This window comes from Camelus ferus, chromosome 6 (genome assembly GCF_009834535.1).
Source record: "Camelus ferus isolate YT-003-E chromosome 6, BCGSAC_Cfer_1.0, whole genome shotgun sequence".
Lineage (NCBI taxonomy): Eukaryota > Metazoa > Chordata > Mammalia > Artiodactyla > Camelidae > Camelus > Camelus ferus.
This window is the reverse complement of record NC_045701.1, coordinates 10,449,486-10,470,241: the sequence shown is the minus strand read 5'-3', so window position 1 is coordinate 10,470,241 and position 20,756 is coordinate 10,449,486. Positions and strand designations below refer to the sequence as shown.

Sequence of the window (20,756 nt, the reverse complement as noted above, 5' to 3'; positions counted from 1 at the left end):
GGATATCAGGTGAATTATGTAAATTTTTCTGCATCTCTTTCCTTGTCTGTAGTGAGGATAAGTGAATAAAGCCCTTAATTCATGTTCCGGCAAGTAGTATCATTAAAAGTATGCTGATACTATGATTAATGTTGGCATAGAAAGCTTTTTAAATTAGGTCAATTGAATGAAGACTTGATGCATATTTCTAGAAGGAATCACTGACTCTTTAGTTATGGCTTATTTACTTTCCCTTTAGGGAATTAAATCCAAGCCAGGGGTTCAGCACCCATATGAACCAGTTAGCAAAAGAACATTGTTTCACTACTATACTTTTCATTCAAACTTACTCTTAAAGATGAGTGGCTTTAGTCATAGAGGCAGAAAGAAGGAGTGCAAATGGCTCATGGTCTGTATCACCATGTCTCGTTACAGAATCTGAAAGTATGGTCCTATGCATCCTACCAGGATATCAATACTGTTTTAATCATGAACGATGAACTATTATGTCTGAGTCAGATTCTAAAAATCAGCATCAGCCAACACTGTAGCCGTGTCTGTAAGAAACTACACAACACTGGGCATCAAGACAAGATACTGACAACAAACTAAAATATTATCTTACTTCTGTCAAATTTAGCTGTATCAACACCTGAAGTAATGGATACAGTTTCAATTATAGAACATTAAGATGAACTAAGGACTCTAGTAAAGATTAACTTATTTAACGGATGTGTCTTGCATATTTGTTATGACAGAGGACTGCCTTTTGATCCAGGCCAGACTATTTCAGATAAGAATATAGCTACATAAGGTTTAAGTGAATTAATAAGGAAATGTGATGGTGATTGCTTTGCTTTTTGCTTACTGAGAGGTGCATCACAGTTACATGCAACTTATAAATGGACTTCTGAAGCTTTCTTTCATAAGTTTGGAGCTGTCTGTGGAGAACTTGCAGATTTGGTAGGAGATAGGAGATTATTTTTTTTTCCCTAAAATGGTAATATGTCTCTATTCTAGAGAATAGTTTGATAATATCTAGTAAATTTAAAGATGTGGGTACTTTGTAACCTAGTAATCCTACTCCCTAGAGAAAAGTTCACATAAATTCTCATGTGTACAGGGAGACATATTACTAAAATGTATATAGCAGCCTTGTTTATAATGGGGGAAAATAGGAGGCAGCTATGTGTCATCAAAAAGGGGCTGGATAGATAAGTGGTGGAATGTTTATAAATAGGCTGTTATATTGTAGTGACATGTATTTCCCAGTGCTTCACTTTTTCACCATGTACCAGTCTTATATATTGACCATTGTGAGTATAGAAAAAAGCATACTATTTAGGTAATAACACTTTAAACATGCAAAGTGTACTCTGTTTAGTTAGAGGGTATACATATTTAATAAAATATTAAGTAACATGAAAATGATTTTTTAAAAACAAGTTTAGGATAGTGTTTACTTCTGAGGGGAATTTGAGAGAATTCCATAGAGTTTTAAACTATGCTGGCAATGTTTTATTTTTTGAGTTGTGGATATATGATTGTGTATTACATACATTTTACATGTTTGAACTATTTTAAAAACATTTTAAATTTGGAAGAAAATGTGTCAAAATGTTGATGTTTGCATTCCAGTTGAGGTAAAATGAGTTTTTTTTTCCCTACTTAGTTGATGTTATTTCTTTACATTTCCAATTTTCTACAATGAGAGTATGTTACTTCGATCATTTTGAAGGTAAAAACAGGTTTTTTTTTTTTTTTTGAAAAATAATAGATTGCTTTCATATAAACTTGAGAAAATATAGGCAGGACAAAAAATTATAAACTTGTTATAATTTTCTAATCTCTTCCCTATAAACTCTGTAAAAGTTAAATATTATTATACTTCATACTAATTAATACTAATTAATTTTTTCTAATTTTTCCCACCTAATATAACAAATGTTTAATGTTAAAATGTTAATATAGGACTGGTATTTTGGAAATTATTTTAAAATATGCCATAGTATTGAATGTGAGAACATAGTTTTGCTCACTGGCTAGTGTCATGTCTTCTGATTACTTATTACTTCTTAATGCATGGGTTTTAATAGACTTATGTTATTCCTAGGTTTGATTTATTTGAATTGTTTTCACAAATATTGGGAAATATTTTTATTTATTGAGCGATTATTGTATGCTCAGTCCTAATCTGTTGGCAGACAGTAGTAGAAGATAAAAGCTTTAAAATGTGTAAAATCTGAGGTTCTTTTGCAGCATAGTACCATTTTAACTGTCTTTTATCTAGTTTTCCCTGTTTGCATATAGTGTGTGAATAGAGCAGTAGAATTATGGTTTAAAAATGTGAGCTTTTTAGGACTTAATGAGGTGTTTGTGGTATAGGAGAAGAAATAATAGGGGCTAACGTTATTTTACCATGTACCAGGCCTCATGACTTATGAGATAGTAAGACGAGTTCTTCTCCAACTTTACTTTGCATATTAATCCCCTAAACATCTTTCAAAATGCAGGTTTTGATTTTTTAGGTCTTAGATGCACCCAGACAAGTATGAAGTCAGTCTGCTTGTTTAGGAGTAAGCTAAACTGACAGTTTCACCAATTTTGCTGACCTGCCTCTGGCAGCCACCAGTCTGTTCTCTGTATCTATGATCTCGGGTTGTTTGTTTAAGATTCCACATATCAGTGCAATCATTTGATATTTGTCTTTCTTTGTCTGACTTATTTCACTTACATAATGCCCTCATGGTTCATCCATGTCATCTAAAATGGCAAGATTTTCTTCCTTTTATGACTGAATAATATTCCTCTGTGTGTGTGTGTGTGTGTGTGTGTGTGTGTGTGAAATTTTATATATACACACATCACGTTTTCTTTATCCACTCATCCATCCATGAACATAGGTTGTTTCCATGTCTTGCTGTTATAAATAATGCTGCAGTGAACATGGGGGTGCATGTATCTTTTCAAGTTAGTGTTTTCATTTCCTTCAGATAAATACTCAGAAGTGGAATTACTGGATCATATGTTAGTTCTATTTTCATTTTTTTGAGGAATCTCCAGACTGTTTTTCCATAGTGGCTGCACCAGTTAACAATCCCACCAGCAGTGCACAAGGGTTCTCTTTTTTCTCACATCCTTGCCAACACTTGTTGTTTCTTGTCCTTTTGACAACAGCCATTCTGACAGATGTGAGGTAATGCCTCATTGTCATTTTGATTTGCATTTCCCTGATAGTAATGCTGAGCACATTTTCATATACCTACCTGTTGACGATCTATATTCTTCTTTCATATCCTCTGCCCAGTTTTTAATCTGATTGGTTTTTTTTTACAGTGGAGTTGTATGAGTTCTTTATATGATATTAATCCCTTATAAGATACAGGATGTAGAAATTTTTTCTCCCATTTTATAGGCTGCTTTTTCATTGTGTTGATTGTTTCCTTTGCTGTGCAGAAGCTAGTTTGATGTACTCCCGCTTGTTTATTCTTGCTTTTGTTGCTTTTGCTTTTAGTGTCAAACTCAAAAAATTATCGCCAAGACTAATATTGAGGAGCTTCCCACCTGTATGTTCTTCTAGGAATTTTATGGTGTAAACTCTTATGTTCAAGTCTTTAATCCATTTTAAGTTAATTTTATAATCTTTTAATAAGCCTTTTGTAGGTATAAAGTCAGGATGTTAGTTTAGTAATAAGCTAAACCAACAGGTTTCCTCAAACGTTTTATATATGCTGCACTATATTTTATAGTACAATATTTAAAGTAGTTAATTTTATAAAGTACAAGCTCTAGTTTTTTATTATTATATACAGCAAAAAATTACCCTACCAGATTACTTTAAACCACTGCTGAAAGCTTCTTCTGTGTTTTTTTCTTTTATTGTTTGATCACAGACCATTCTTGATCCAGCATCAGTCCACAGACTATGCTTTGAGAAGGACTGACAGAGTATCAGAAATTTGTTAGAAAAGAAGGACTTTGTTAAAGAATCCATGAGTGATTTTAAGTGATATGATGTAAAACATGTTCAGTATTGTTTTGTAACCACTCCTGTGAATTCTAACTAGAAGACAGAAGCATTAGAGTGAAGATTTTTAATTGCGTGCAGTTTCTAAGTTACATGAGAAAGCACTTTTCCCCTTTACTTCATGACTTATTTTTCTCCTTTAGAAAATATATGGAAATACATAGAACTTTTTAGGACTATGTATTAACATGAATATGATCTTTTAATAAAGCTTTTGTAGCCAAGTGTAAAGTTAGTATGTTTAAAAATAAACTAAACTAATAATAAAGTTTCCTCGAAATTTTATGTATGGTACACTATTTCATAGTATAATTTTTAAGATGGATATTTTTTCTAATTGAATTTACTTTTCACTACCTTAAATTCTTGTTCTGAATGGATCATCAGTTCCTGAACTGGTAGGATCTTCACCTTGTTAAGTTTTGCCATTTAATGGAAACAGGCAAAATCTAAACATTAGAAACCATCAACATGATATTATGTTTCTTGTCTGAAGTTGGTGTCTATAATTTGGGGGAGAATTAGATAATACTTGGGGCTAAGTTTTTTAAAAATTAAATATTATTTTCCTGTGTTCTTAAAAACATCAGCCCTTCTAGTACTACTTATTTATAACCTTACAGACTAAAGTAGCAGCATTATTATTTATTTGCATTTTTCCCCTTGAATTTTATATAGAAAATAGTTACAGTATAGATGGGTTAATATTTTTTTTTTTAAATAATTTATTTTACTTCCTTTTGTACTTGTTGCAGAAGGGTGTTTCACTTTTTATGTATCATGTGTAAATGGATTTGTGATTTTGATGTAGTCATTGCTGGAGAAATTACCTTTAAAAAATCTGCAAGAAGAATGGTAGTTGAATCAGAAAGACATACTCTGCCTGTAAGTTTTAATTTAAACATAAAGATAATTTAGAATTGAACAGTCTAAAAAATGGAGACCTACAATATGGAAAACATTTGGCAGAATAAGTCTCTTAGAAGTACCAAAAATAGATTTACTCATCTTTATTGAACTTAATATTGAGGAATCACAAGAACTTTAGAAGTGAGAGTTGTTTTATATAACATTGATTAATGGTGCAGAGCAGTAGGAAGCTTCCTGGGGGCAGTTGGTAAGTCAGAGTTTGGCTTTATTTGTTTTAAAATCTTGGTTACTCTTAGCTTTAGTTTTTTAATGAGACCAGTCTTTACTACATTTGCCTCATGGTGTTAGTTTTAGAATGCTGTATAAATTGTTATGAGGTAGACCACATTCTTATTAACCCCCTCACTTCCAGATCTTTAGCAAGATACTCAACTTCACTAGTGTTTCTTCATCTGTACAGTGGGTAAGATGAGTTAGAAGAATATGGTGTCTTAGGGCTCTAAAGTCCTACCCTATGAAACATCTCAGTTCAGTCATACAGTTTTTGCTTTCCCTGTTTCAGTATACTCTTTTCTGTGAGGCCTGGAGATGTTTTGATTTCTCACTATAGAGAATGAACTTGAAACAGATAAAATACAGAAAACTTTCTGCTTGTGAACTTTCGAAGCCATAGGCTAGAGCAAGAGAGCATTAACTGTGATTGCTTCTAATAGATGACATTAGCAGTTACTTGGATAAATTTGTGAACATGGATGACTCAACTTAGAACTGAACCTGTGTGAATGTTTTAGGTGACCCTTTGGGATTTCATGTTCAAAACTATTTTCACGCTCTTGTGTTAAGCAGTATTTCATGGATCCATCATATCTTCCAAGGATCCTTTCCACCTCTAAAAGATTTTGATTCTTCCTCTCCTCCTGCCCATAATTCAAGACTTGCTCTTCAGTCTGGGGTTATAGTAATTCTGCAAAACTACGACTTAGCATTCATAAGTAAAGAGTTACCTGAAGAGGTTATTTATCCTCTCAGAAAAAACTTAAGCACTTACATGTATAGAAAGTTCTGTGCTGGTCTCTTTTGAACTGATTAAGAGAAATAAAACATCACTGCCCTTTAAGAACTTGTGGATCTAGATGACAAAATACATTTCTCTATCAAGAAAATTTATTATATATTAGCACCTGACCTATTTAAGGATAACAGAAACTATAACATATTGAATATCAAGTAGCTTTTCAGACACAGACCTAATTCATTAATAGGGAGCATTGTTCAATTTTCACTCATTCATTAAATTAGCAAATTTTGTTAGTCACATACAGTGTGCCCATTAATGTGCTTGTCACTAGTGCTAGGGTAACGAGTGAAATAAGACACAGTCCCTGCTTTCAGGTAACAACCCATTGTGATCAAATCAACTCACTTGTCTTTTTCATAGGTATATTTAACTGAGACAGATACTTTCAAGGATTTGTTTAAAAAGTATAATCTGGACATTTATTTTGCTAATTTATCCAAAGGGTAAATAAAGAAATACAATAAGGACACTTTTTTCTCTTTAAACTTTGTTATTTCTGCTTACTTTAATTTCCATTTTACTTCTCTTTGAGGTATGACTGCTCATTTATACCAGTCCTCATTCAGAGCTTTCTGATATCTTTTGGCTTTTGGCTGATTCTGTTAGCTTTGACCACTTAGAAGCTATAGGATTTCAGTACTTGGTGTGAAATCTTGTGGCTCTTTGAATACCAGAAATCTGTGATTACTTGTTTAGTCCAGTTAGATAAGCTAGTGCCTTACCAACTTTCTTTCTGCTAGTTAGTTATTGGGTGTTCTATGATTGAACCTTTATAATATCTGATGCCCTGTAGCATTTTCAAGATTAGTAGCTGAAACCTCCCATCCATTTGTCATTTACTGAGCACCTGCTATGTTTGTGCCAGCCATCGTTCTGAGGATGTAATTGTGAAAAAGAGACATGGTGTGCGCCTTCTCAGAATTTGTAAGGCGTAACACACTCTGAGGTGATAATAACAACAACTAGTGTTTATTGTGCACTTACTATGTGCCAGGTACTTTTCCAGTGCTACATATAACTCATTTAACCTTTACAACAAGCTGTGAGGTGAATATAGTATTATTATTACTGTCTGTATTGTACAGGTATGAAAACTGAAGCAAGAAATACTACTTTGCCCCAAGTCACACAGCTAGTGTATGACAAAGATGGAATTCAGGTCTACCAGTCTGGCTCCAGAAATTCTGCATCTATCCACTACACTGTACTGTACTTTTATAACAGATAATTCTGGTATAATTTAAATGGATAACTAAGAAGATAATTCCAGTAAGTGTGAGCAGTGATATGATGCTGCTAGGGAAGCTCAAAATGAGTTTACTCATATTTGGTTAGGGCCAGGGAAGGCTTTTCTGAGAAAGTGAATCTATTGCAAGACTCTTTTTCCCCATCGCTTTTTAACTATTGAAAAGAATTGGAAAGAATATTTTAAAATAGGATCAAACAGTTGCTTTCAAACAAAGAAATAGCAATATAGGTTAGGAAAAACATGTCTGTTCTCACCTACAGAGGGTTCTCAGGTGATTATACCTTATTTATTGGTTGGGCAAAATTAATTTTTAAAAAGAGCTATTTAAAAAAATTAACCGATGAAAAAATTCTTGTATTTTTGAGGAGACAAACAAGAGGAGAGCACTCTTATGTAAATAATACTAGGTGCTTTTGTTTTGTTTTGGTTTTGATAGAACAAAAGATTTGATTGATTATGTGCAGTTTAAATTAGCTTAAAAATATTTGGTAGCAGCTTTGATTGATTACTTAGAGTCTTATACTGTAGCAGGGATTAAGGTTTCTAAACTCTACTATGAAATGACCATAGAGAAAAGTACAAAATACATTGTATAGAGCCGGTTTCATAATATCAAAGCTTTTATGAAGTGTTACGTATTCATAGATGGGACTGTTTAAGATTTGCAAATTAAATTATTTAGATTTTAAGTATAGAATTGAACAGCTTTTATCATCTCTATGTATCAACCGATTTTTTCAGTGATTAATCTTTTGAGTGCTTTCCACTTTTATCATAAGGCAGGAACAGTAATTTTTAGAGTGTATTTGGAAATCTCTTTGTGGTCAGTAGCATACTTTGGCTAAAAAGCTGCTAAGCTACTATGATAGATGAATCTGACAGCATTGCTCTGTCCTTCATAATGTAGTGTTTATCATCTCTCATGGAGGAAAATCTTACTTTTATTAGTGGTTATTTTCGTGGTGAAACCATTTTACAGAATTAAGAATCTTAATTAGGAGCTCCAGGGTGTCAGGTTTGACCCCTTTTATTAGCACAGTAATGCTCTATCATTTTAAAATATGCACTATGATAGTTCTTTATTTAATGATCTCATTGGTTTACTTTCTTTATATTCCAAAATTGAAATAGCATTCGTTTTTCAGTACCAGTGACTGATCTGCTTGGGCTCCATTTTAACAGTTGGTTGTTTGGGTTTTGTTTCTTTCTTGTTTCCCCAATGCCTCTCTCAAAGGCAGTTACCTTCTGCTCTAGCCCTTCGATACTCTGGCTAGTCACTGCATTATTCTGCTTCCTTCCCTGCTATTCTGCCAGCTCCGTACTGCATTATGTTATGGTATTCTTTCTGTTTGCCTTTTCTACTTACAGGCATCCGTGTTCATTGCTCAACTATATGTGGTACTTAAAGGATCTGCTATTTAAACTCTGGGTCATCTAACTCATTTCTTTCATTAAAACTCTATTTGACATCTATCTTCTTAAAACTAGATACCTGCATACAGAAAAATATTTTGTTGTTCTAATTGCTTTATATTTTTTGTTAACTGCGGTGTTTCTCTCTAATTTATACTTACCCGGAAACTTCTACTTCTGATGTCTTAATGTAGTTCTGGCTGGGGTGGAAGGAGGGGGAGAAACCTGCCTATCACTTTTGTAGACTTGAGGTTTTTCTTTCTATATATAAAAAGGATCTTTGCTTCCAGATTGTCTAAGTTCTCGTTATTAGAAGTATGGCGTGTGGACCAGTGGCAGCATCGTCCCCTGGTTGTTTGAAATGCAGACTCTCAGGCCCTACTCAAGACCTTATGCTTCTTAATCTGTCTTTTACCAAGGTCTCTAGCCAACTGATATGAACACTGAACTTTGCAAAGCAGTATTGTAGGTGTTATCCAGCTAGTTGACACAATTAACATTGCTGACTGACAAATAACTGTATTTTTCTAGAACTGATCTTATTTAAATGTTTGTAAATTATTTTGTAACTATTCATCTTGGTTCACCACAAGTTTTATATATATATATATATATATATATATATAACCTCAAACAGTAGCCAGTCCCAGTTTTTAGGTGAGGTTTTTGTGTACATTAGATCTAAAACTATGAGAAACATTTGAAGCCTGGTTTCGTTGTTCCATTCTCCAGCATCAGTTTGCATGGATGAAGAAGTTCCCTTTCTTATCTTTTAGACTGTGGCTTTTCAAAAAAATTGTATGCGCTAAGATGAACCTTTGAGGTGCAGGTAAAATATTCAAATTTCTATTTAATTTTTATCTTACATGAGCAAAATTACAGTTTGCTGAAGTTTGACGTACTGGTTAGTAGTGTATGCATATAATTTATGAGTAAGTAGATATTTAGGGTCCATATTCAAATCTTGCTCGTATGTGATGACACAGGTTTATAGATTCCTCTCTCGTACAGTATGACAATCCCAGATTTTATGAGTGAACTGGGAAATACACTGTGCTTTACAATATGTGGGTGCACATGGAGAAGGGACAGTACTTGCTATTGTTTGTACATGGTGATAGGAAAATAATGTGTCCTCTGAGCACATATTAATGGGAGCTTAGAGATAGGTCTTCTCTGTGCTAAATTCTAATATCCGTGATCTATGAAGTTAATATATTATGTGTGTATAATCATTTGATGATACTCTAAAACTTAACTTTATTTATATACTTGTGCTTTAGGAAATAGTTTTAAAAGGCTTCAGTGTTTTTATTTTTATAGTCAAGAAGGGGGAAAGTTCTTTTTATTGTACTTCAAGGATGAAGAGAACTGAGAACATGCAAAATGAACCTTGTCTTATCCTTTAACATTCAAATGAAGTGTGAACAACGTGGCTGACCTACAAATGCGTTTCTGTTGGTATCTTTGTAGAGTAATATCATTGTTTAATAATGACAAACAATAGTTCAGTGAGTTTTTTGTTGATTTCAGTGCCTTGTTTTGACTCTATGCCTACGAATGGCTGTGAAAGGGAGTGGCAGAGAGAAACACCCAGATGAATGAGAGAGCAGTATGTCACTTCAGGAGTGTTAAGTTTTAAGCAACAAAAGTAAACTCCAAGGAATGACCTTAGCTAGGAGCCATTCTCCTTTGTATATACCTTCTGCTACATGTGGCTATGACATACAGGACCATGGTTGTATTTGCTAGAGGCCACCCTTGTGGTCATAACCAAGTTGTAAATGTCACCAGGATTCTTCTTAAATGTCTGTCACATGTGTATCGGTGATTCTAAAGTAGATGAAAATAAAACAAAGATTCATTTGGGAGTGAGCACTCCCAGAAGATTAGTTTTAAAACAGAACAGCAGAAGGAGTTGTGACATACATCCATAAGCAATTGTAATGATTTGACGGTTATTTAGCCCCCAGTTCCTAGCCCTTTGGTTGAACTAACAGCATGCCTGCAAAGATAGTGCGGCCCATTTCAGCCCCATTAATGTCTTCTTGAATGTTAGTCTGCAGTCTAGCTAATGATAAATGTTCAGTGATTGATGATTTTATAGTCCCAGGGGATTCTTGGTGGTTTCTATGAGCCTGGGCAGTTTTCTCTCTTGTTTGGGCCTCTTGTAAGATTTTTTCATCTTTACTAAAATCATTCTAAGTTGGCAATCGTGTAGGGACCACTTGCAGTTTTAATTAACTAGGGTTCAAAGCCTTGTTTAGAAATTATATGATTTTGTGAGGTGATGTTATACATGGTATGTGTAACAGAACACTTTTTAATCCACAGAAGCTTTTATATAACACTTATTTATAAACTTTGGTATCATTTTTTTTCCTCCATTGCTTTTAAAAAACATCTTTAGGTTATAAGGGAAAATTTAATAACACCTATTGTGAAATAATAACATATTTATTGTTTTCATGGTGTCTGCAGTTTCACATTTCAGATTCTTAAGAATTCAAAGTAACTTTTTAATAAAGTGTTTTCCTTTTACATGGCTCAGTTTCTGTAGGAGTATATTTTGTTATACTAGTATTAAAAGGAACATAAGCAGATCTTCTTTTGCTAAATTTTTGTTTGCCATTTAGGAAAGGATTTATTTCAGTATATTGATTTTGAATTATTTTTAATATTTTAAGTAAAACTTGTAATCGCCCAACCCTTTATTAGTGGAGTATGGAGGCAGAGAAAGGAGGATAGAGATAAACATTTTCCTAGTTTATTATAACTCAGAAATATATTTCTTAGTATATCCTTTTTTAAAAAAATATCATCTATAGAACTCACCTTTTGGGTATAAAGAGATCATAGGGCTAGTTTTCTTTAAAATCATTGAATTAAACTTTTTGACTTTAAATCTTAAAAGGAATAAAAGCAGCACTTCTATTTAGTTTTTTAAGTAATGAAACAGAAACTTGGTTAGGAATGACCATTTGTAAGTCTGTGTATTAATTAGATGAGTGTCATTATGCTCAATTAGCAGGACTGCCAAATAATCTCTCTAATACTCTGGTCTTTTTTTTTTTTTTCTCTAGGGTTTTACAGACAGCCCTCATTACAGTGATCACTTGAATGACAGTCGATTAGGGGCCCACGAAGGCTTGTCCCCAACACCTTTCATGAACTCAAATCTGATGGGTAAGTTGGTAATTCTCTGTAAGCAGTCTTCACAAAGCCTCTTTGGTCAGAGACATTTTTTATCCCCTTGTCCAGGAAGGACACATAAGTATGTAGAAGAAAGTTCCTGAGTTTCTGGGGCATCTGGGCTTTCTTTGTTCAGCTCAGTTTGAGGAGCATTCACTGAGAAATGTGGATCCTTATCTTAGGGCGTTATTGTTAATTGGTATTGAATAAGGAAGCAGCATCGTTTTAACTGTCAATTTTGGCAGAGTCTTTGTTTTTTGGGGGTTTTTTTTTTTGCCATGTCTTTGTGACATCAAGCATCATATGTTTTATTTTTTTCTGGACGAAGAAGCATTTCAGAGACATTTGTGATTTACTAATTGTCTTAACAGTTGTATATACGTAGTAATTAGAAATATGATAGAGCAGTGATTTTAGATTTAGATTCTACTCAGATTTTACAGCAATGTTGGGCAGTTTTTCTTTTGACACTATTTGATCAAAACTTAATAGTATATTTAGAGGTTGCAGAATTTGTTTTAAGCACTTGGGTTCATATTGGGGATTTTAAAATTTTTCTTCTGCAGTAGTAAGGTTGTACTTTGAAGGATATTACCCACCACCTAAACCTGATTATTATATTTTGGCAAAAACTTTAAGGTTAGCCATTTTCTGTATCTCCCCCTACTGCCTGCAAAACAACCCTCCCTCCAACCCTCTCTCCCTCCCCTCTCTCTTTCTTATGTCAGCGTTTATAGCCATTCAGTCTGAAATGATAAGCTCAAAAAATTTTTTCTACCCAGTATGGATGCCACTCTTTTATTTAAGCATTAGTTTTACCTTTTTGCGGAACCTGATTCCAAAAAATCTCTGTTTTATGACATTATTTTTCTTTCTTGCTTATGCTGGGGCTGAGCACATTACAAAAGCTTTGTTTAATCTTCCTTACTGGTTGTCCGTGGCGTCATGTTAATATGGAAGGTTTGTGTAATTGACATTGATTTCATTACTTACTCTATTTCTTAAGGACGTGACCTATATTGTGATCTCAGAATTGTTCTTTTAAGACACAGCCATGCTAATCTAAGTGGATTACCCAAATCCAAAATCCTGGTGGTCTGCAATTTCTTTATAAATGGTTTTGCTTTGCACAGTCTTTTGTTTATTTTCCTTATCTTCTGTAAAATATTGAGGAGACAGATTCTGATATTCTGGTGTGGATTTTGCTTAAGGCAGTTACCACTTGAAAGCAAGAATCATTAAGTATGACACAAAAGTAAAAAATGTAATCAGTGATAAAATTTGTGTTCAAAATGACACTACATTTCAACATTAATCCAAATGAAAATCCTGATATTAAACATACTATCATTTCCAGGTAAAAATCGGAATTAAATTTAGAACAAAATAATTATTTTTGCATTTGGCCAGGGAAAATTTTCTCATTTATCTCTTTAATTTTCTATTGAGCTTACCATCAAGTTAAAGTAGATGTGACACTCCAAATAATTTCCTCTTATAGTATAACTTTTCCCCAAGTAGCATTTAATTTACAGTAAATGTGGTAGAGCATACTATAGCCAATGTTTTTGTAATTTCAGATTGAACTAAGCTTTCTTAATTGAGGCTATAACTCTGAATTGTGAAAAATCAGAAATTGCTCTTTTTATATTTATGTTCTTACCTTTTATTCTTAACTTGCAGAGATGACTCTTAAGTTCAGTACAGTTGCAGCATTAGTGCAGCTTTCAGCCAAGGTAACTTAAAATTGTGGGCTAAGTGTGGGAAATAAATGAATTCTAAGAAGTATGCATATCAGTTACTTGCTCTGAGCAGCTGTTGACTAAAAATATTTCTGTAATTTAGTTTGAAGTAACATTTTCTTAGTTGGAGTAATTATGAGCTTTATGCTTGTTATGTTTTTTCAGTTTACAGATAATTATTAGAATACTTTCATTTGTCATCCATACTTTGTGTATAAAATCAGTATCTAAAATAAGTCTTGAAATAAAAAAAAAACTCATAAACAGATTGATCCCTTTGCAATACAAATGAAAAAAATCTGCATTCATCTGAACAGCATTGTACAGTTAATCAAGTGCAGCTGTACATTATCATTGTAAGTTTTAACTGCCTAATCTTAAAAATGTTAATTTACTTATTAGAAAGGGAGAAATGACCCTGAAAAGATTAGGCAGATATGTTGAAAAGGATTTCACTGGTCATTGGCAATATCTGATTTACAACACTTCCTTCCCTTTATTGTTGGTAAAAATGATCAAATGAGGTATCTAACAATTGGATCTAAGCAATCTGCATTACAATAGCTTGCTTTTAGAAATGAATGTCTCTTAATTGTAGAGCAGCTCTGTACAGCAACAGGCAATCCCACTTGATGTGAGTTGAAGTAATTGAACTGTTAGATACCCAGAAATGTGGGTTTATAGCACTGAGTGGAATTATAGTGGATAATTCACTTTTTTAGCCATTTGATAATTTAGGGGAGTTTCAGGGTAAAACATGCATTGTTAAAGCACAACTGAGATGTGCATGGCAGTGTTAGAAGCATTTGGGACTGCTGATACCTAATATCATAATAGGTGAACACTTCAGAATGATGCTGTGAATGATAAGTGCACAGAAACAGTTAAAGCTAACTGGAAAGCAGTGGCGTATTTCATCACTGCTGTCAGCATATAAAAACATCATTTAAGGAGGGGTGAAATTGTGTATCTAGGGAATGTTGTTATTTTTCGTATTATGTTCAGCCATGAGCACATTTGCCTGAAGAAATAGTGGATTGTATAGTGCCACTGTCTTTCATGATGGAGCTCTCAAGCACTTTAATGATTTTGCATATTGCAAAAATGAGAGATTTTGTCTAACAAGGGTTGATAATGATTCAATAATGAACAATTTGCCACATAAACATTTATTTCTATATTCATTTAGATATTTTGAAGTGTTTCACACAGGAAATAAAGCTATTATGTTGGATCAGTTAGTGTTCTTTTTAATGAATTCCAGAATTACCCCGTTGATTTGTCAGTATGGAAAAAGGGGCTTTTCTTATGTTTCGAGTGAAATAAGTACATCTTTTTGGCATGTCATTAAGTAATTAGCATCAAACAGTTCTGTTCTTGATAATAGTAAAACTTCAAAGCTTTGACAGTAGTGAATTGCAGTAGTATCATCAAATAATCTATATACTTCTAGCCTCGTCCTGCTTTCATCCATTTCTCCACCCTTAGTCCCTTCATTAATTTCAGTAATATTTGCTTTTATTTATCTTTTGTTGATTAGATGTATTTTTGGTACTAGTAGGACCAATTTATTAATTGGACATAAAAGCAAATCATTTCCTAGAATTGCCTACCTTACCTTCGATTCCTAAGTTACTGTGGAATAAACTACTCTTATCTTTCTACCCCTCCATGTCTCTCAAAGTTTTACTTATTGTAGGCTGTGTGTGCATGTGTTGTCAATGGGAAACTTAAGGTGAGATATTACCTTCAATTTTCCTAATTTCTGAGATCTTCAGCTGTGTTCCTGAGACCTATTTTGTGTTTAGAGATGTTTTGTTAAAATTTTATCTGTTAAAAAGTGAAAGCAATGTGTGCTGGCACAGGAAAAAATACAGGGCTGAGAGTTAAGAGATCTGTGTTTTAATGCAGATTCTGGAAATAATCTTTACCTTTCAGAGAGGATACTGCTGGGTAGTCTCAGGCCTTCTGCAGCTCTGGAATTTTATAATTGTATAATCTCATGTATCTAATATCTTGTATTCAACCCTGGAAAAGGCTGCAACTAGAATTATAATTGCTATTTTGCAAATGATAAAACTAAGGCACAAGAAAATTGTGTTTTTTCATGAGGTCACAGAGTCAGTCAGTGGCAAAACTGAATGTAGAAACTATGTCTTCTGACTTCCAGTCATGTGTTCTTTCCATTAGGTGCTTTAGGCATATAAGGTACTTATTCTTTCTATATAATGCCTTCAGGTTTTTGGTAGCTCATCATTTTCCTAAACTGTAAGTATGGAGACACCGGTCTTGAGAGATGGAAAAAAAGTTCCCCAGTGACATAACTTTGGAAAGCATTGTATATCACGTGCCTCCTCCTAGAGATTCAAATTGTACTTCGGGATATTAAAGACTCTGGAAGAAAAGAGAGGGAAGCTTATTTAATTTTATTCAGCCCATCACATCCCAGATACAGAAGCGGTTTTGTAAAAAGGTATCATTAGCCTCTGGGGAACTGCTATTCCATGGAGCACATACTGAGGTATACTTGTAGGTTATGTTAAGGGAAAAATAAAAGATAATACATGAAAGTTCTTTGAAATGTAAAATAGTGCAAGGTAAATAATATTGCTGCATGTATTTTTATAACTCATTTTAGGTATCTTAGCTAATTTAACAGATTGGACCCATTTGTTGGGGTAAATTTTTGTTAAACCTGTTTTATAATTATTTGACTTAAAAACAAACCACCTATCCTTCCATTGCTGTTGGAGTGTATTTGCTCAGCCCTACCCTTCCCTACCTAAGAGTTTAAAGGGACCCTCTGTTAGCAGCTACTACATTTTATTTTCATTTCGTTGCGGATTAAATAGGTTTCTGTGAGCTTATCTGGGATTTTAGACCCGGGTACACTTTTCCTGTGTATTCAGTATTTCAGACAATCAAATGTCAAAGAAAACTCTTTTGTATACTTGATTCTGCCTGCACTATAATTTATGATTAATCCAGAAGTCTCCTGGAGTTTAAAAAAATATGTAGCATCACCATTTTCAGAATATCATAGCATAATAGAACTCTGCCCTCAGATCTCTAACTTTTATGTATAGAAATTCCTTCGATGGATAAGGTAATTAAAAGGATTATAATTGTCCTGAGGGGAAACAGTATGGCTTAGTATCTGGTTTGACAGTATTTTATAAGGATAAGGGCTTTATACTTTCTGTAGTGTTTTATTAACCCCAAGTCTCAGGAAAGGATATCAGTTATTACTCACTGATCTGCATTCTCTAATACTTGGATGCTTACAAACACAGAATGTTGAGACTGGGGAAAATTTGAGTGAATGAACCTAGTTACCATTGAAGAAACCAAAACCAAGAAAAATGTAATGAGTAGCTAATTAGGAAACATGAACCCAACCCTCTTGATTCTATCTTGGCTCATAGCCCCCATCTACTACGCTACTTTTTTCTTTTTTCCTCTCATGTTCAGCCATTTGTCCATTTGCTCCTTTTTCTACATTACATCTTTTATATCTTTTTCTTCCTCTTGCTACTGCCTAAACTCTCATTAACCAGTCTGAATTATTGACTGCCTTTTTCTTTCTCCTTCATGTACCCATCCATCCCTTTATTCTGCCCTAACTGTATGAAAACACTCTTTGGCAGAATACAAAAGTGAGTGAGATTTGGTCTATTTTTATAGGTTTGATTAGTGTGATAGGGGAAGTAATTTCTATAAGTATTATACTGATATAATGTGAGTAATACAAAGAAATTCTTACAGAAATTCAGAAAAGATTAAGATAAGGCACAGCCAGAAATGATCAGGAAAAGTTTTATTGTGGAATGGCATTTAATCAACTGTTATTAGTCAGGATTCTTTCTCTTGTAAGTGACAGAAATTAACTTAAACTATATACAAGAAAAAGTGGAATTTTGCCTTACATATCCCAAATGGCTGGGAGTAGATTGACTTTAGTCATGGTGGATCCAACGGTTCAATTACTGTCATCTGATCCCGCTCTTTCTCCTTTAAAGTGTTTGTTGAGAGAATGATATAAAACTGGAGAGGCAAATTGGGCAGAGAGGAGATTTGAGAAGTGAGAAAGGGTAGGGGTGCAGTGTTCCTGTCTCCTGTTATCTGCTTCTAAGTCCTTCAATCCAGTCTTTCCAATTTGTTGTACATTGTCCTTTCTGGCTCCCATATTACAGGTTACCTTATTCCTTAGTGGTTTGGAATGTTTTCTTTCAATGCATATATGCATTTTACTTGTGATGCTCCATTCCTGGCAGCAACATTTCCTTCTAAGCCCCTCACTGCCACCTTAGACTGAAAAGCAGCTTCTTTTCATAGTTAAAATGACTTGATAGCCATTCTTTTCGAAGCCATTCCTGTAAGCCAGAGATGAGCTAAAAGTTTCTTTTCTACCCAGTCTGGGAGAGACCAAACTAGTAGAACACCTCACTTTGAAAGAGATTCCAGAGGTTCAGGGGTACTCCTATATAGACTCCCTTTTTGCCTAAGAGTAATTAGTCCTGGAGGGATTTAAGAGAATTAGTTAGAATTGCTTAAGAGAGATGCCAAGTTTTCAGAAGACAGAGAGGGGAAAAATGTTTGATTGGGATTTGATCTTGAAAATTAAAGCTAAAATTAGAAAGTAATATTAACAAAACAAACAGTTTATATTATCCACTAGATCTTAAGTGAACAAAGAATTAAGTTTTTTGGTATTTTTTTTTTCTTCAGAAAATTGTATGGCAATATAGAAATGTCTTCACATTTGAACTTTGTTGGTTTTCTCTTCAGTTATTAACCACTCTAATTGTTAGGTTCTAATATATCAGTGGCTTTTGTGTTTGGTTAAATGATTCTTTAAAATCACTTTCAAGGACTTTGTGGAATTTTTAGTCTCTTGCAGGATGTTCAACTTTCACTGAATTTCTTTTGTATTTACTTTGTATTATGGGTTATTCAGCAAAGATTGACCGACAGTGCCATTGACTCAAGCCTGATATAGACACACTGTCTGTAATATTTAACTGTTTTTTTTTTTTTCCTAAGTTATCTGGTCATTAGTGAATGTTTTCATCAGAGCACAACATTGGCTTAACTCTGCAACCTTGCAAACTGGTATCTCCAGAGATTCATATAAGGAGGGTCACCTTTATTTTTATTTGTTTACCCAATCCATTTGCCCCTTGTCACTCATCTGAATGCTCTCTGGTCAATAGTAATCACTGATCTTCGTAGTGGGTCAGTGGCATAGATCTGACAAATGGTTCTTCCTTGAATCTTCCCATTGCTTGTGTCTGATTCTCACCAAGTGAAGATTTTCTGTTTCCAGCTTGTAGTGGGGTAAATGACAGGGGCTGTGCTACTTGGTTATTAGACAACAAGGGAATGATTTTTTTCATTAAGGAACTTTCATAAGCCTGACAGTTTTCCTTGATGTGTATAATCTCAGAACCACACAGTTGAAAATTTGGGGCACTGTTTTGGTTAGGAAAAGTCCTAGAGCAGCATTATGAGACCATACCTCCCATGTGGTAGTATTTCAGATTCACTACTTCTGGTTATAATAATGTCTTTATTATTTACTATAGGTGTTTTGAGTATTTTGTTAAAAATAAATGCTATTTTTTAAAAAAGCTATTTAAGTATTAACTAAAATTCTCATAGAATATTTGAGCTGGAATGCATCTTAGCTGAAAGTCATCTAGCTCAGTGATTCTCAATTGGGAATGCTGAAAATTGTGTACTTGTCATAAAGATGGAAGTAGGGAGAGACACAGTTGGTACTCCTCATACCTTGGAAACTCTGGAACTGTTTTCAAAGTGAAGAGTTAGTACTAACTTGGTTAGTGGTCACAGTGTTTTATGCAAATTTTTTAAATTTATTTTTATTGAAGTGTAGTTGATTTACTATGCAAGTTTCAATTAGCCACCAAATAAAAGTGAATTTTTTTTTAATTTGAAAGCATATCCTGTATTGCTTTGGTTTAAACTGTAGAGTGTTTTTGTTTGAAGGTATTCACATGGTATTTATCCTGTTGTTGTGTAGGTTTTGTACTGTGCTCTGTTACTTAGTAAACCTCGCATTTCAAGTGAAGCCCGTCAAGAGTGTTGCTTGAGTGTCAATCCACCATTTTTGTAATTGCCTTCATATCTCAGTTTCTTTCTTTTTTTCTTAGAAGATTCATTCTTTGGTTTTCATAGTTCACATTTTCCATGATCCCCAGGTTGGGTTTTTGTTGTTGTTATTTGGGATTTTAGATTTTTAAGAACAGTAGAATTTGCCGTTCTCACTGTATTTTAGGGCTTTCTGATATGTATGTGGCTGTACTTTTTTGTAATACTGTCCTCTTGAAAAATATTTTGTAGCTATTGGCATATGCATGGTGTAGTGTGGTGAAGTATGTAACAGTCAGTCTTAAATTACATACTTGTTTTTCACTTTGAGAATACCTCTGGAGGGTTGTCAGACACCTCAGATTGTATGAAATTTCTAGGGAGTCACAATTAAATGGGAGTAGAGTTCAAAGCCATTTTACAGCAAATTAAATCAATTAGTTTATTTATAGTCATAAATTTTACAATTTCTATTACATATTTTTCTACACTGATCCCCGAGATCAGGGATCAGCAAACTTTTTTGCAAAAAGTCAGCTAGCAAATAGTTTAGAGTTGCAGCCCAGAAGGCAAAATTAGTGATATTATGTAGGTACTTATATAACCATTTAAAAATGTGAAAAACTATTCTTAGCTCATGGGCTATAAAAATAACAGTTGGTGGCCTGGATTAGCTCTACAGGCTGTAGTTTGCCAATCTTGTTCTAGATAATTTAACAAAAATACTTTAAACAGCAACACTCTCAGTTTTTTGAAGAGGTGATAAGTCATATATGTGAAATTCTGTGGAACATACCAGGGTTGTTTTGTGTTTTTGTTTTTTTTTTAATATCCAGACATGGTGATTGGTGTTTGTGGTGGTGGTGAATTATTTCTAAAATTTCCAGGGCTTCATTGCCTCTGTACAGAATGGTAAGTTACTTATTAGGTGAGTTGTTTTCCTGCTGTTTTGTCGTCAAATGTGATATTAATAGTTGGGTTTTTAGGCAAATGTCAGGTTTCCTTTATCTGAAGTTCTATTACTCCCTTAGGTTTCTGTAATCTGAAGTTTAAAAAAAAAACTGCTTCTCAAAATAGTAATATAAAATTGTAGCT

The 20,756-nt window shown here is 33.8% G+C and overlaps 1 protein-coding gene across 6 annotated transcripts in view; it reads left to right on the top strand.

Moving 5' to 3' along the window:
• TCF12 (transcription factor 12) overlaps positions 1 to 20,756 on the top strand; it is a 328,909-nt gene that overhangs the window by 146,474 nt on the left and 161,679 nt on the right. For all 6 annotated transcript variants that reach the window (XM_032481110.1, XM_032481108.1, XM_014556715.2 and 3 more), the window contains one exon: positions 11,700 to 11,802. In XM_032481110.1, the coding sequence (XP_032337001.1) occupies positions 11,700 to 11,802 (103 nt within the window). The remainder of the gene's footprint in view (positions 1 to 11,699; positions 11,803 to 20,756) is intronic.